The 15,997-nt window shown below is 46.7% G+C and overlaps 7 protein-coding genes across 7 annotated transcripts; 5 read left to right on the top strand and 2 right to left on the bottom strand.

The window, feature by feature from the left end:
- Positions 1-2,281: 2,281 nt before the first annotated feature.
- K444DRAFT_629872 (uncharacterized protein) lies at positions 2,282-3,567 on the top strand (the record flags this gene model as incomplete). Its single annotated transcript, XM_024883119.1, has 4 exons — positions 2,282-2,374; positions 2,544-2,621; positions 2,795-3,076; positions 3,247-3,567. The coding sequence occupies 4 exons, from the start codon at positions 2,282-2,284 to the stop codon at positions 3,565-3,567; spliced, it is 774 nt and encodes a 257-aa protein (XP_024736934.1).
- A 2,834-nt stretch (positions 3,568-6,401) lies between these two features.
- Positions 6,402-7,283, top strand: K444DRAFT_404097 (uncharacterized protein). Its single transcript, XM_024872551.1, has one exon. The coding sequence runs from the start codon at positions 6,566-6,568 to the stop codon at positions 7,211-7,213; it is 648 nt and encodes a 215-aa protein (XP_024736935.1). The 5' UTR covers positions 6,402-6,565; the 3' UTR covers positions 7,214-7,283.
- Positions 7,284-8,007: 724 nt separating this feature from the next.
- K444DRAFT_613057 (40S ribosomal protein s13) lies at positions 8,008-9,003 on the bottom strand. The gene is made up of 4 exons (XM_024880266.1): positions 8,971-9,003; positions 8,876-8,920; positions 8,517-8,783; positions 8,008-8,461 (listed from the first exon to the last, which is right to left on the bottom strand). Exons 1-4 carry the CDS (start codon positions 8,971-8,973, stop codon positions 8,417-8,419), a joined length of 360 nt encoding a protein of 119 aa, XP_024736936.1. The 5' UTR covers positions 8,974-9,003; the 3' UTR covers positions 8,008-8,416.
- A 129-nt stretch (positions 9,004-9,132) lies between these two features.
- On the top strand, positions 9,133-10,408 carry K444DRAFT_613058 (putative peptidyl-prolyl cis-trans isomerase B). Its single transcript, XM_024880267.1, has 3 exons — positions 9,133-9,555; positions 9,610-9,736; positions 9,787-10,408. Exons 1-3 carry the CDS (start codon positions 9,228-9,230, stop codon positions 9,953-9,955), a joined length of 624 nt encoding a protein of 207 aa, XP_024736937.1. The 5' UTR covers positions 9,133-9,227; the 3' UTR covers positions 9,956-10,408.
- A 434-nt stretch (positions 10,409-10,842) lies between these two features.
- K444DRAFT_529196 (putative MFS multidrug transporter) lies at positions 10,843-12,774 on the top strand (the record flags this gene model as incomplete). Its single annotated transcript, XM_024874785.1, has 4 exons — positions 10,843-11,095; positions 11,156-11,279; positions 11,358-11,939; positions 12,015-12,774. The coding sequence occupies 4 exons, from the start codon at positions 10,843-10,845 to the stop codon at positions 12,772-12,774; spliced, it is 1,719 nt and encodes a 572-aa protein (XP_024736938.1).
- Positions 12,775-12,818: 44 nt separating this feature from the next.
- On the bottom strand, positions 12,819-13,683 carry K444DRAFT_529132 (phosphoglycerate mutase-like protein; the record flags this gene model as incomplete). The annotated part of the gene is made up of 2 exons (XM_024874781.1): positions 12,819-13,510; positions 13,638-13,683. The coding sequence occupies 2 exons, from the start codon at positions 13,681-13,683 to the stop codon at positions 12,819-12,821; spliced, it is 738 nt and encodes a 245-aa protein (XP_024736939.1).
- Positions 13,684-14,022: 339 nt separating this feature from the next.
- Positions 14,023-15,972, top strand: K444DRAFT_613061 (HET-domain-containing protein). Its single transcript, XM_024880268.1, has one exon. It carries the CDS (start codon positions 14,154-14,156, stop codon positions 15,942-15,944), a length of 1,791 nt encoding a protein of 596 aa, XP_024736940.1. The 5' UTR covers positions 14,023-14,153; the 3' UTR covers positions 15,945-15,972.
- Positions 15,973-15,997: the final 25 nt, after the last annotated feature.

The following is a 15,997-nucleotide window of genomic DNA, read 5'->3' on the forward strand; positions in this document are numbered from 1 at the left end:
TAAAAGTTATAAAACTATTATATAATATACTAGAAGCTAGAAATTATTAGTTTAAGACTTATTATTCCTATTATATTAATAAGCTCTTTATAAAATAGTTAACTTATAGCTCTTGCCTTCTTTATAATAAGTAACTATTCGGAATTATTAGCCTTTAAACTAATAATACCTTATTTATTAGAAATAACAATTTTATAAAGATAAAGTAACTAAAGCTTTATAAGACTAAATTCTTGACTAAGAAATATAAATGCTTTACTTTTAATTATAATTTCAAATTTAATAGAAGTATTATTTATACGGAAATTACTAGAATTATCTTTATATAGGAATACTAGTATAAAAACCTCTGAACTATATTAATTAAGAATATTACTATTATAAGTAATAAGGGCATTATATATTAAGATCTCTTTATTAAGAATTAATATATTATATTAATCTATTAACTAGAAGTTTTATATAATTTATTAATTACTATTTAAGCTATTAAATCTTTGGAAACTAATATTAAAATACTTAATAAGTATATTTAATAGTAAATTAAAAATACTACTAGAGAATTAAGATTTATAAAGCTAGTAAAGAAGTTCTTATATTTAATTATTTTTATAAATATTTTATTTATAAATAATTAAGATCTCTTTTCCTAAATCGGATACATTTTAGTTCTAGTAAATAAAACTAGATATACTAATATTATCTACTAGTTCTCTACTAAATATAAGAGAGTTACTAGAAGTATTCTAGTTTTAGAACTATATAGTATAACTTATAGTTTTAATATAAGTATTTCTATTAAATTAATAATTAATAAAGTATTAGAAATAGAACTTCTATTAGTTATTTATCTGAATTCGAAGTTATTATATAAATGCCTTATTAAATTAGATACTACTTGAAAGAAATACCTAATAATTAATATAATATACCTCTATTAGATATATAAATAATAAGAGATTATAGAAGTCAAATGAATTAAGAGAGAATTAAATTCTACTCATTCTATAATAAAATTAAAGTTATTAAATGCCCTCAAGTAACTAATTAATATAAATATAATATAATTAGATATAGAGAAATGAGTCGAATGCAAATAGGACAGGAAATAGATATATGGGATAGAGAGAAATAGGTATATAGGATAGAAGAATATTATAGAAAGGGAAGTTATATATAACTAAAACCTCAAAAATAATATAGATATATAGAATGTTTGGGAAGTCTGGTACTAGGCCAGATTAGGAAATTAGTATATAATCGGAAGAGAATACTATTTTTCGCGTTTTTAGAGAGGTTTCAGTATTGGTATAGCTATGATTGTTAATAGTCATGTAATGCAGTCATGTAACGTGAAGGTAACCAGAGGCAATAGGACATGGGCAACGGGTAATGATTATGTGGCCTTGCGTTATATGGGTGACTCGACCGGTAGCTAGTCCCCATTAGGCTTAGTAGATTTAGGGATCATATATTAATACCACGATACTGCAATCCTTACTTCTGAATATTAACAACTTTACTAACTTTACGCAAATAGCATTCCACGATTACGTAATGGTACTATGCATTCCTGGTAAACCGACAAATATATTACTAATAAAATTATTTATAATTTATAAGTAATTTTTATTTATTTAATATTAATTTAATAATAATAATAATAATAATAATAATAATAATAATAATAATAATAATAATAATAATAATAATAATAATAATAATAATAATAATAATAATAATAATAATAATAATAATAATAATAATATAATAAAGAAAACTATTTCATTTTTAAGTTTATTTTAAAAAATTATATTATTTCTTATTTCTTATTTCTTATTTCTTATTTCTTATTTCTTATTTCTTATTTCTTATTTCTTATTTCTTATTTCTTATTTCTTATTTCTTATTTCTTATTTCTTATTTCTTATTTCTTATTTCTTATTTCTTATTTCTTATTTCTTATTTCTTATTTCTTATTTCTTATTTCTTATTTCTTATTTCTTATTTCTTATTTCTTATTTCTTATTTCTTATTTCTTATTTCTTATTTCTTATTTCTTATCTTTTATATAGTCATCTTTTGCAACTATTAGCACTTGAGCGTGCCTCAACACCTGCCTCAACTCTTGACCGCGCAGTTCTGGGAGGGTCCAACTTCAAGGCCAACTTTTTCCATCTCCTTCATACTTTTCTGTCAAGGACTCCGTCTCTATCACAGTCCAATCTCCGCTTCCACTTCCCGCTCTTATTCCTTCTCGTTCCGTGCCTCATCTGCAACCATGGCTTCATCTCAAGGCATAATCGACCTTACCAATGACCCAGACAATGGCAAAGACGACGTTCTCCTCTCGATTTACGACGTTCTCTCTGAAGTAAACAGCGTCTTCTCCGCCACCGCCGGCCCGAAGTCAAATTTCAATGATGTGGCTGAGCTGAAAAAAAGCACTCATCAGACTACTCAACTACATTTACTCCATGAAGGATGGAGATGCAGCTTGCGTTTCTGCCCCGATATCTCCTGCTGCTCTACGATTCGATCAGGCGAGAATGCTGGAAGAGGTGGAGGAGGATGTTACTAGTATGAGAGGATACTTGCGAGGCTTAGATAAGAGTTATCATGTAAGTATACCCGTTTATTTGATCTCTATTTTTGATTATTCCACAACTCCTAGGACATTCGATTCTTCTCCTGTGCCAATGTACAGCAATGGTTGGAACAACAAGGATGTATGGTAGTGCTGACGGTGATGGTAGAGGTCCAATATGTCCGCAGCTTACGAAATTGAGTCAAGGACGTCTTGAAAGCTGCCGCTATTACTAAGTCCAAAGCATCGTCCCCTCAATCGGCCATGCCCAACAAGGGCAGTGGGACTTGCACGAAACATAGCACCAAGAAGAGACTACTCCTCTTCCGCAACAGTCCCTATCGAGTTCCGTATCGACCGCCACCATGGAACACCAAACCCAAGTCCAAATTCATGTTCTTTAACGACGACGAGGAGAGATACTATTACGAAGGAATCCCGGTCCCTGGCGCTGACGTGGTTCCACTGACGAACGAGCAACGTGCCCTGGTGAAGTACCTTCACGGACTTGGAGGATCAAGAACCTCTGTCTCGGAAGTCCGGTAACTTGAAGTCGAGAATACGCATACTGCAATCATCTCAGTCCCTGAGCCCAAGACTGGCGATAACAACAAACCGAACGTGCGGAAGATTGCTCCCATGAAGAAACTAGTCTCCAGGAAGGCGTGAGGCCCCACCCTCCTTACTACGCTAGCACGACCAATTCTGAACGAGTCCAGCGTCTGCGGAAGGGAGACAAAAAGATGCGTGTGAGGGAAGATGTCCGGTTCCCCGACGTTCCCCTACTCTCCCATTATCCTCGTAGCGCTCTCGATACCCAGCAGAGCTATGTCTACATCCTGGACGTGCCTGAACAGTCATCTGCCCCTTTGAAGGAGCAGACGGCAGTGAGGTTATACTGTGCTGAGAAAGTTGTTGATCGAGAAATCGATGCTTTTCAAGGGTGTTCTAGAAGACAAGCGGAGTGGAAAACTGGATGATCCGAATGATGAGATTGTTTATGATCCTTTCGTGACGTAGAAACGGAAGGCAGTGAAGCTTCTGTACAATGATAAGATTGTGTAAGTTGATTTTGCCTTTAAATGTTCGGAAAAAATTCGGACATTCGAGCTAATTGGAATTTTCATCAGGTACTTGCAAAGATTGCTGCAGCATCTGGCTGAACAAGGCAACGCAGTTGCAGCCAACGCACTTACATGGCCAGTACTGAAACCTTGGGTAGCCTTGCAAACCTGGTTCTGCTACACATAATAGAAGAGGAGGCGTGCATTAAGATGTCAGACAGTCAGACTGGTGGCATGATAAGCAAAGAGCCATCAGACTTGCACCGCTTCTGAGGACAGGGGAGAAGTACTTGGACGATTTGAAGAAGTTTGAGGTCACGCCAGCGAAATTCCCCGATGATGAGGCACACGAGAGGGAGGTCCGAAGGTATAGACGGGGACATCTGTATAAGAAAATAGGAAGATAGAATCGGATGCTGGAAGAAAACGGCCTTATTTCAATACATAAGACCCAGCAGAGCTCGCACTAGTCTACAGCCTCGGACCAGCCAGTCAGCCTCGCAAGAAGGCTGTCTATTTATTTACACCGTCGCGCTTTCCACAACTCAAATTCCTTCAACACATGCTATGAAGTCACGTACTTCAACGCGCAACATGGCGTCACATTCCGGTAAGTCATATCATTACAACAAAGCATACATGATTACTGATTATTCAACAGAAGCAATGGAGCTCGACTCCCCCTCCACCCGCACTCCGACTCGCGACGACTTCACCTCCACTTCACTTCAAGATCTCCGAAAGCGCGCCAGAGAAGCCACGAAAGAAGCCACAGAAGCCAGGTGGGACCTCAGCGCACTCAGGACTGAAGCTCGCACAAGCGAAGATGCGCAAGAGCGATACCAAGCTGCCAGGGATAAGTCCAAACACGCCGATGAAGCGCGCAGAAAAGCCAGAAAAGAGGTACGGTTGGCGAAGGCGAAACGCAGCCGTTCTGGCGCAAAGTCGGGAGTCAACAAGTCCTATACCTATACCACCAGCAGGACGTTCTCCAACAACGGCATCAAGAAGAAAACCAAGGAGCCGAAGCCGAAGCCGAAGCCACTCCCAAAGCCGCCGCTGCGTGCACAGATTGAGAGCAGGACAGGAACTGGAGTTTGGGTCTGGTCTGTCACGGAGGGCAATAGAGAGCTGAGAGACGATGAGATGCAGATGATGCATGGCATGCAAGACTTAAAACTTCTCCTTCCTCCTCCGCAGATGCTGGAAGCCGAAGAAGAGAATAAACCCAAGAGAAAGCAGAGACCGACAAAGGCAGAGAGGAAGGAGATGGCTTTACTTGCTGCGGCTGAAGAGTTGGTTGCCAAGGTCCGCGTTGAAGTTGAGGGCCAGAGAGAGTTGATTGTCCATGGTGAGAGCAAGAGGGAGCAGCGTAAACAGCGGGTCGAGAGCGATAGGCAGAAGCGTAAGCAGCGACTAGAAGAGAGAAATACTCGGCTGGGAATGGAGCTTGATCTTGAGTTGAAGGCGTTGGAGGATGAGCGGCGGGGAGAGTTTCAGGAGAGACTTGATAGGAATGGAGAGATCAAGGACGAGGCGTCTCGAGAGCGTAGGAGAAAGGTGATTATGCAGGCCTTGACGGAGAGAGAAGATGCTGAGGTTGATGATGTTGCCGCCAAGTTGGGTCTGCTTGGGATGGGAAGTAAGCATAGTCAGTAAGGAGTTGGTCTTTGGGATAGCGTCGTTGTTTGGCAGATTGCGGATGATGTGGGGAGCTGCTGCCAGTTGCGACTCTCCTCTCCCAGCTGCTTCTTGAGCTGCCCGAACCCAAAGCAGATACTTCGAGAAATGGTCATTGTTGTTGGATGCCTCTGTACTACTCTCCAATACAACATAGCGTTCTTTTACATGAAACATTTCAGACTCTCTTGAAGTAAATGTGAAGTGACGTTGAAAATAAGAGAAGAGAATCACAGAACCAAGAGCGGAAACTCGGATTTGTTTACACCGGCATTAAAGAGGGGTAAGGAACACCAGGGGTTCAGAATTCTTCTCGCACGAGCTTTCCATCTTTCAAACACCAACCACAAGCAGGAAGGCACCAACGCCGCAACCATGGCACCTGCAGAAGGAGATGGTAACTAAGGCTTCTCATCGCTATACGCACATCTACTGATGTTAAGAAGCCAACCACCGCGAATGGGAGGGAGTCAGTGCAGATCGACGTGAAGCTATATTGCGATTCGGAAGCGACGCCGAGCAGAACAGAGCACACGGCTCCAAAAGTGCGGCTCGAGAATCTTCAGCAAGTCCTGGCCGGCTCACGGGTCAACAACTCCATCCTGGAACGAAGCAACGGACTGAACGTCTTGCAGAGCAAGGCTGGGTTGAAAAGCGAGGCATCCGAAGACAAGGAATAACCACAAGCTGGAGCATCAAGAGAATCGACACCGACGCGCCTCCAAAGGTTCCAAAGCCGGTGACTTCAGAACCACAAATTCGCCTTCGGCAGCCAACCCCAAGCAAGAGCAATACTGAAGCCGCCAAATTCTTGAGCAAGTATGGTGGGCGTGCTCTGAATGAGTTGGATGGCGACAGGTATATTAATGGTCTTTCGATTGAGGAACATAATCAAGCGATGGCAGAGCTGGCGAGGAAGAACGATAAGGACACGCGTTTTCAAGATCGGTTTGAGCGGATGTTGGCTAAGCACGAGGGTAGGAAGGTTCCAGCTGATAGCGGCAATATGGATCATGAAGGTGGTAACTACGATGCTGATACGAGCAATGTCTCGGAAATGGGAATTGAGCACGAGTGGTCAAGAGATGAAACTATTGCAGATGTGGCTGCTGAGAAGTACAACTTCAATTTCCTTGACGAGCGATTTGCGAAGGAGCAAGTGGAGCATAATCAAAAGAGGGTCCTGGCTGAAGCGAGCAGGTTCTATTCTGAAGGCAGCAACAACAACGCTGATATGAGCAGCTTCGGGGCAGCACCGAGAAGACATAGGTCCAGCGAGACCAAGAGTCAGAGATTGGCACAGCAAGAAGACAAAGGACAGAAGCAGAATCTCAGAGAATGGAAGAAGGAGACTGTCTACGACGACCAGGGCAATGCGATTCCTCGATGGGTGAAAATTTTGAAGGATGGAAAGAAGGCCAGGAAACAAGCAAGAGATGAGCGGAGGGAAGTAGAAGCTAAAGGACATATCGAGCGCGACAGATCAGAGATGGCTGTGTTTGAGGTATGGGCGAATGTCCGATTCATGCAACTCAAGACTAACCCCTTGCATCAGGCCAAGGAAATGAGATCCAGAAACGGGGATGTCTCCCATGACGACGATGGCAATCTGATCTCTCGATGGCCGAAGAATCGAATAACCGCAGGCAAGAAAGAGATCAGGCAGCGAGAGGAATTCGAGCAGAGGTTTAACGAAGTACTTGCGAAACACGACGGCAAGAAGAATCAAAACGACGACGGTAGGATGGATTTCGAGATGGGCCACGAGGGAACGAGTGTAGAAGACCGGAACGACTATGGTAGCAAGCGCAAGCGCCAAGACGAGGATGAACTCATGGAATCAATGGGGTATATCCCGGCAAAGACTGGAAGAAAGAGGTAGGTATTGAAGCACGCGAGGAGGGGACCCCCTAATGACTTCTTGATATTAGATCTCGAAATGTTGATCGCGCAGACTTCCCCATCGACCTCGCCATGGAACGCACTCGACTCTCGCCTGGAAGACAACGTGGCCGTGGCCATCTACGACTCTCTGTGGACGAATGGGGCCGACCTTTGCAAGATAGCTACAGACCCGTTTTCTCTCCAGAGAGACGTCCTGTCTATGATAGTATGAAGAGTGAGTTGGACTGGCATCGAAATGACAGGAAGGCTCGAGAGGAAGATAGGAGCCGTCAGTCTCCAGAGCCATCTCCCAGGGGCAGAAGGTAAGCAACAACACTCATTGCATCTGTGAAAGGGGTAACAAATGCTTTTATTTGCAGTGAGAAGCAAGGTGACTTCATCAGCTTTTCGGACCCACTTGGTGACAGCTTCGACAGCCGGCGAGAGGATAGAACCCAAGGCAGGTACTGGAAGGGTTTCGATCAAGATGACAAGAATATCAACACCAGATACAAAGTAATCGAGGATGACTTGAGCGAGTTTAAGAGGAGCAGAAAGTGGGAAGGAGAGTACGGAGGTAGTTCTCGTCGCCGCAGCCCGAGTCCAAGGCAAGTACGATGCCAGCTATCCCTTCTAACGGTGACATGCTAATTCTAGTGTGAAGGCCAAGTCGAGATCTTCCCGAAAGCATACTTTTGTGTGAAGAGAACGATGAGAAAGGTCAATGGTGGGGTACAGAAGATAAATTAAAAAAGCGTGAAAAGGTCAGAGGTAAAAATGGTAAGGTTAGGAGAAATCTGGCGCGCAGGATACTTTGAGCATCATGGCTCTCCAGTGACCAGTTCATAATTGAAGGCTAAAGGAAAACGGATAAGCTATCGTAATAGGTAGTTGCAAGGCCCGGTGGAAGGATTTGTCTAGCAACTGCACACAATTCAGTCAATTGAGACGAGACTTTCCAAGATTTTGCGTGAATAGTCGGCATGGCTGGACTTGCTGTGCGGGTTCCCAACTCTCCACTGGTGAGTCCGCTCGTACAACTTGGCTTTGAATGACTTCACCGGAATCCGAAATGTTAGCATTCCTTGGCCATTGGCGTTTGGGAGAAGTCCGTATTCGTCATCCAAGATACTCCTACAATTCCCCACATACCCCTTACGCCAACAATGCAACCGTTTTATACATCCCTTCCACGCATCCTCTAATTCGCCCGATCAATTCTATTCAGTTTCCGCGCTGTCAAGATCTACCACATGATTAGCATCACTCTGTATCCCACTCCACCTCATATCAAGACATACCTGACTCCTCGTCCTCTGGCCCCTCACCGGCAGCCCCATTGCATGCCGTCTCCCCCGATAACTCCCCATATCACGCAACCGCTGTATATTATCCCTCATCTTGCGCCGCAGGTCCGTCTCGATGGTCATCGTGGAGAGCTCGGCGGTGATGTCGTTTATTGTTTTTGTGGGCAGTTGGCCGACTCTTGCGCCGGGGAAGACGGAGAACTTTGCGAGGATGCGGGTGCTGTGTTTTGTGCCGATGCCGTAGAAGGTTTCGAGGCAGTGCTGGGGGGAGGTTAGTGAGGTAGGAGGTTGGAGTTGGGAGGCGGAAGATCTTCTCGCAGGCTCGCAGGCTCGCAGCGAGTGAGGAAAGGTACCTTTAACAGCCGGTTTTCGAGGAAATTATTTCCTAGGATGAAGACCTGGGCAATTTAGTATGGCTTTGGCGGGGACTGGGGCGCGATTGGCGTACCATTGTGCCGGGGTGAAGCTTGCTGAAGCTCGAATCTCGCGATGTTGTCGAACCCGAAATTCTTGAGGTTGTCGAGATTCAGCACAGACCAGGCTTCACGTGACACAGCAGCTAGGGGACCTGGAATTGTAATCGACACCTATCCGAAACTCGAGCTCTCTAGCCCCGTCCCCCTCTTCTCTCCAAGGTGCTACAAACCTCCAATTCTCCGCAGCACCACATCAACAACCCCAATTCCACCCCAATTGACCACCAAAATGTTCACCCTCCAACGCTTCGTAGTCTCCGTACTACTGATTCTCGCCGTCACTTTCGCCTTCTTCGCCCAAACCGCGCAGGCCGTCAAGGGCCCCAAGATCACCCACAAGGTCTACTTCGACGTCAGCCATGGCGACGAGCCCATGGGCCGCATCGTGATGGGTCTGTATGGCAAGACTGTGCCCAAGACAACCGAGAACTTCAGAGCATTGGCGACTGGCGAGAAGGACTTTGGATATGAGGGGTCTACCTTCCACCGTGTCATCAAGGGATTCATGATCCAGGGTGGAGACTTTACCAAGGGTGATGGCACGGGTGGCAAGTCGAGTATGTATACATCGAACAGAGGGAGAGATTGTACGAGGTGCTAATTGGTGGTAGTCTACGGCGACAAGTTCCCAGATGAGAACTTCAAGCTCAAGCACTCCAAGAAGGGTCTCCTCTCCATGGCCAACGCAGGAAAGGACACCAATGGCTCGCAATTCTTCATCACTACCTCCACCCCAGGGTATGTCCTTTTCCTCATTTCAGTTGAAGGCAGATGCTAATTGTTTACAGTCATCTTGATGGCAAGCACGTCGTGTTCGGCGAAGTTCTCGAGGGCTACGAAATCGTGTCGAAGATTGAGGACGTGCAGAAGACCGGCGACAAGCCCAAGGTCGCCGTCAAGATCACAAAGAGCGGCGAGCTTCCCGTACCAGAAGAAGGTATCCACGTGGAACTATAAAGTACTTTCCTTTTTTCTCTGCTTCAGCACGCATGCAAATCACCTTAGCCTCGCCTCGCCCTGCCTTACTCTTGTCGGTCTCGCTGATCATCTGCTGCACGACAGATGATTTACACGGCACTGCGGAGTATCGACCTGGTCAGAGCGACGCGGCCGAGGTCCCGATCGCTAACACGAGCGCGCCCGCGAAGATCCCCACGATCGTGGAGCCGGTCAGTGATGTCGTTGCTAAGGAGGGCTTCTCGCTGCTGCAGAAGGGATTGTTCTTTATGGTCATACTTGGTTGCGTCGCTGCATATCTGCGGAATGGGGGAGGTAAAAAGGAAAAGAGATTTCAGGAGAAAAGCATGGCGTGAATATTGAAATTTTAGAACATATATTTCTCCGAACTTGTGTTTACCTTGGCTTGCTGCTGCTATATTTACCGCTTTCTTCCCCACACTCTAATATCTCGGGATCTTTACCAGCTGATCTTTGGTCGGCGAGGAAAGGTGGAGATCTGGACAGCTTTCGCCCCCTCGTATTCCGTATTCCGATAAGCTCCCCCTGTTGACCCCAGCATTGCCGCTAGCTACAGTACAACCCCTGTGTCCGCGCCGCAAAACTGTCCTGATCGCAGGTGGGTCCAGCCAACTCCGCCTCCAAGATCGGACGTCGACTTAGCTGAGAGTTTTGAAGCTCTTTTCATTCTCAATGGATATCCATTTCGTCCTTTTCCGGTCCCATTCATTCAGCCCAAGAATCTGCGGAGCGGATGAGACATATGAGCCATCATGACCTCAAAATCGGATGAGAAACCACGAGAAGAAGCTGTGCCACCACTTTCTCGGTCGGAATCTAAGGGAGATGATGAGATGATGAGATCAGAAGCTATCGAAATGGGAGGCATGTCCGATGTCAAGGGGACATCAGTTGATCATGAAAATCAGACGGAATCGGTGCCAACAGAAGAACCACCCAAGAGGACGCATATGAGTGGATGGCGTCTTTACGTCTTGACTTTCGGCCTCTGCCTCAGTCTCCTCCTCTCAACACTCGAAACAACAATCGTCTCTACCTCTCTCGTCTCAATCACGAACGCCCTCTCAGGATTTGAGAATAGGGATTGGGTAGTCACTAGTTATCTGTTGACTTATACCGGTATGGTCGCCTCTTTCATTGTCAAAAAATAAGACTAGAATGGGGACTGACGAGTTGTAGGATTCTTGGTAATCTATGCCAAATTCAGTGACATCTTCGGCATCAAATTTATGATCCTTCTCGCACTGCTAGTCTTCACAGTCTTCAGCATAGCCTGCGGCGCAGCGACGGGGATGACAGAATTGTCCGTCCCCATTCCTCTCTCCATCCTTCCCCCATCTCCACCAACCCCCGAAGCTTCGCACTAACATGTTGAATACAGGATTATCCTGAGAGCATTCCAAGGCGTAGGTGGCAGCGGAATCTACTCCATGGTCGGCGTCGTCGTAACAGCCGTCGTCCCCGCCAAGAAGTTCGGGAAATACATGGCCATCATCTCTTCCGTCATGGCCGTATCCTCTATCCTCGGCCCCCTCCTCGGCGGCGCGATAAACGACAACACGACATGGCGCTGGGTGTTCCTTTTGAATGCGCCGGCCGGCGCTGCTGCCATTGCCGTATTAGTCTTCTTTTTGCCTTCTGACTTCTCAAAGGCGGAGACGAATATTTTTAACCGGCTGAGGAGTAGGTTTACGGGAGAAAACTTTGGGAGGATCGATGTCTGGGGTTGCTTTTTGATGTTAGCCGCTAGTGTCCTTGTTGTTTTCGCGCTCGAGGAGGCGGGGACTAGGTATGCATGGGGCAATGCGGCTATTGTTGGGAGTCTTGTGGTTGCGGGTGTTGCGTGGGGAGCGTTCGTGGGCTGGGAGGTGTGGGTCGAGAAACGGGGAAAGGGAGGCGGGAGACAGGAACCGATTTTTCCTATGAGGTTACTCAAAAGTAGAGTGCTAGCTGGGATGTTGTTGTGAGTCCTCCCTCTCCCCTTCCTTAATTTGACCTTATGTTTGGGAGACAGGGGGTGGTTGCTGATGCGTGGTAGAAACGCCTTCTTCGCAGGTTTCCCCTTCACCTCCCTCGTCGTCAACATCCCACAGCGCTTCCAAGCCGTCAACGGCAGCACACCCACCCGCGCCGGTATCTCGCTCCTACCACTGCTCCTCATGACACCTTTCGCTTCCGGCCTCTCAGGCTATCTCGTCTCGAACCAGAAGCTCCGCGTCCCGCCCCTCTATCTCGTCCTCCTCGGTTCTTGTCTTCAACTCATCGGCGTTGGGCTTGATTCCTCGATCTCCACGGATGTGGAAGCGGGAATACAGAAAGTCCAGTATGCGTATGAAGTCCTTATTGGCCTGGGCTTTGGGTTGGTGTTGAGTAGTCTGTTGACGTTTATTCCGCTGGTGGTTGAGAAGAAAGATATGCCGGTCATGATGGGCGCTGTGACACAAGTTCGCGTGCTTGGAGGTACCATCGGGTTAGCCATCTCAACCGTGGTGCTAAACAGCTATGTGAAGTCCGCATTGTCAGCACAACTTACTGTTGAGCAGATAGCCGGGATTGCAGGAAGTTTGTCCGAGCTAGGGAAACTGAGTAAGGAAGAGCAGCTCTTTGTGAGAAAGACATTCGCGGAGGGGTATAACCGGCAGACGAGGATTACGCTGGTGTTTAGTGCGGTTGTTTTGTTGAGCTGTTTGTTGATGGTGGAGAGGCGGCCGAGGAGGTTGCAAAGGATCAATGAGAGAGGCGAGATTGAGGTTGATGGGAATGTGGGGGCGAGGGGGATAAATAACTCAGAGGCTTGAATTTGTATATCTATCCACCTCAAAGCTTCGAACGTTGAGTGTCTTCATTGTGAAGAAGAGGACAACCTCTCCGTCTCCGTCAACTCAGCCTGCATGACGGTACCGCTCGGCCGCTCGGCCGCAGGCATATATTTGAAGTCATTTGGAAGCCATCCAAACTTGCCCTTCTGACACGTTCCTAATCCCCCACCATTTTTCTCCGTACTCTCCCATTCTACCAATCCCAGCCCATCTCCCTCCTCGAACTCAAAGACCCTAAAATCCGCATTCCCAAACTTCCTCCCGCAGATCCCTACTCTCAAGAACCCATCGTGTGACACAACAGCAATGGCCTTCTCAGGTCTTGCTTTCAACCATTTCCTCGCCACTCTCCCTCTTTCAAGTAAAGATTCGTACGAATACGCATATAATCCTTCCTTCTTCGGCCACACTTCATCTTTCTCCACCTCTGAAAAGTCGACCTGGGGAAACAAAGGGATGAGGTCAGAGACTGTACGTCCGATATCGATGTTATTGTTCGTTGTTTCTTGAAATAATGGGGAAGCGATAATGGGGACGCCGAGGGGGCTGAGGAAGGAGAGAACTGTGGTTGCCGTTTGCAGGGTGCGGGTGAGGGGTGAGGTGACGATGAGGCTGATTTCTTTGGACAGAGGGTGAGCTTGGAGGGCGGCTGAAAGGGTACTGCATTGGGTCGTGCGTCCTAGCTCTGTGAGTGGTGGGTCGTGGAGGGTGAAGTCTCGTTGTGAATGTTAGATGCGGAGGTGTAGGAGTAGGGGTCATGTGACTTATTTTGTACGTCTGTATAAATGAGCTTAGCCTCGGTTCTGGAAAGGGGAAATGGGAGTGGGTTAGGGGATGGGTACTGTGTATCGCTTCAGCGTGTCGGATTAGGATGATTGTTGGTGCCATTTTGACGCTGCGTTCTAGGATGGGTACGGAAGGCTGCTGCAGGATGAAGAGGAGGATAAGGTGCAGCTTCCTGAAAGTCAATATCTTCGATTTCATACATGGGAGCTGGCAAATCTCTGGAGCTCATTCGTAGTGCCTCGAAGTTCGACTCTTTGGCGTGGGTTGTTTCGGTGTTCCTCGGTGTGATTGACGATGAGAGCGCAAGGCGATGAAACCGTAGGTACTGCTAGCAGCAGAAGGTATGAAATATACGCAAAACGAGTAAATCTAATCCCGCCCAATTACCTCTTCTTTCTTGGCGGCTGAACTTCATCCTCGTCCACTTTATGCAAACCCCATCTTCGAACTTTCCAACCAGCCACCACACACATAACTGACGCTTTGTTCGCAGCGGTAATGACTCTCAATCTGTTTTTTGCATATCGTCAGATCCCACAACCACTCACTTCCATCACCCGAGCGAGCAAAACATGGCGCCCTTGAAACTTTACAAACAACTGGGAGACAACGAAATCAGGATTGCGGAGATCAAATCGACTTCTAATGAAGCCGACGACGTCCATTGCCACCTGCTCCATGTTTCACGAGATGAACCAGGAGGCTATCAAGCTCTATCATACGCATGGGGACCTCCTCAGGAGCGGGGTATAGGTCAGATCTACCTCGAAGGAACGCCTCATGCTGTAACCAGAACGATGGAGATAGCTCTTCGGAAGCTTCGTCGGAAAGACGGCCAACCCCCCTTGATGATTTGGATCGATGCCCTTTGCATCAACCAAGAGGACGACGACGAGAAGTGCGAGCAGGTGGAAAAGATGAGGACCATCTACCAACAAGCAACAGAAGTTTCAATCTGGCTTGGCCCAGAAGATTGGTCCATACAGAGCAGCCTTGCTTGGCAGCTTATACGAGATCTTTACAATTGTCCCCGAGATGTTGACGCTCTTTCAAACATCATCCAGCCGTCCCGAAAGACTGAATTTGATGCCCTCGTGCGCTTCTTCCGCAGAGATTACTTCTGGCGGATATGGGTCGTACAAGAAGTGGCTTGTGCAGCGAAGGCCACGGTATATTTTGGCTCTGATTCCATCCCTTGGTCCGGCCTGGTCGAAGTGTGCGATAAACTTTCGGATGCAAGAGCATTTCTGAGGCGTGCTATCTACCACGACAAGCCCGCTTCGTTGTTCAGTCTCATGACTGGCGGTCCCAAGAACCTTGTACTCTCAAAGGGAGTGACATCGCCATTCTCCGAGACCACTGCTCCTTCACTTTTGGACTTGCTATCTACACATCTGAGTAAGGGATCATCTCTTCAACACGACAAAGTTTACGGGATCGTCGGCGTTTCTGCCGACAGAGACTCCTTTGGGAAGATAGATTATGGCCGCTCAGTGCGCGCTACCTATATCCATACCGCGAGGCACATCATTTCTACGACTGGAAGACTCGATGTTATTTGCATGCAACAGAACGATGACAATGTTCACGATTTGCCGTCGTGGGTTGCAGACTGGGAACGGAGGAATCTCTTTCCAAAACATCGAGTTGTGAGTCTTCGGTATCGTACTCCAGGATTCACAGCCTCAGGGTCTTCCATTTCAAGAGTCTCGTTTTCCCATAACGACGAGGTTCTAACAGCGGCCGGCTTCGTGGTTGATACAATCAAGATTGTCTCTCAGCCCCTCTACGTACACGGTCTCGAAAACGAGGTCCTCCCAACACTCGAGAAATTCAGTGATTGGTGGAACGTTTTCGTCAACAATGTTGGATCATCAGACGAGGATCTCGCCGTCTTTCAAAGAACGTTCTGTGGTGGATCATGGGCTCCGTCATACTCGGAAGGCGAGTTCAAGGAGGATCAAACGCATCGCTTGACGCTCTTCTTTGGTCTCATGCAACGGTTGCTTCCGCATCTCATACCAGAAGGTTCTCCTATTTCTTTAACAATGCCCGCAAACGCGGCTGCGGATGAGATGATCGAGAGATGCGAACGTGCAATGGTCTCTTCTGCGGCATTGCGAATGCATGCCAAACGTCTGGTTATCTCTGACGAAAAGCTCGCTGGCCTTGCTCCACAGCTGGCAGAAGTAGGCGACAAGATTGTTGTACTTCTGGGGTGCAATTTCCCTGTTGTTTTAAGGGAGGTGGATTGCCGTTGTGAGTTCATCGGCGAGGTATATTTGGATGGCATTATGCACGGAGAAGCAATGGAGGGTCTCAAGTCTGGGAAGTACAAAGAACAAAATTTTGAGATTCATTAGGGTTTCCCATGAGCAACATACAAAACGGAACCTGCCCAGTGACGTTTCTAAGA

This window comes from Hyaloscypha bicolor (genome assembly GCF_002865645.1).
Source record: "Hyaloscypha bicolor E unplaced genomic scaffold K444scaffold_73, whole genome shotgun sequence".
In the NCBI taxonomy this organism is placed as follows: domain Eukaryota; kingdom Fungi; phylum Ascomycota; class Leotiomycetes; order Helotiales; family Hyaloscyphaceae; genus Hyaloscypha; species Hyaloscypha bicolor.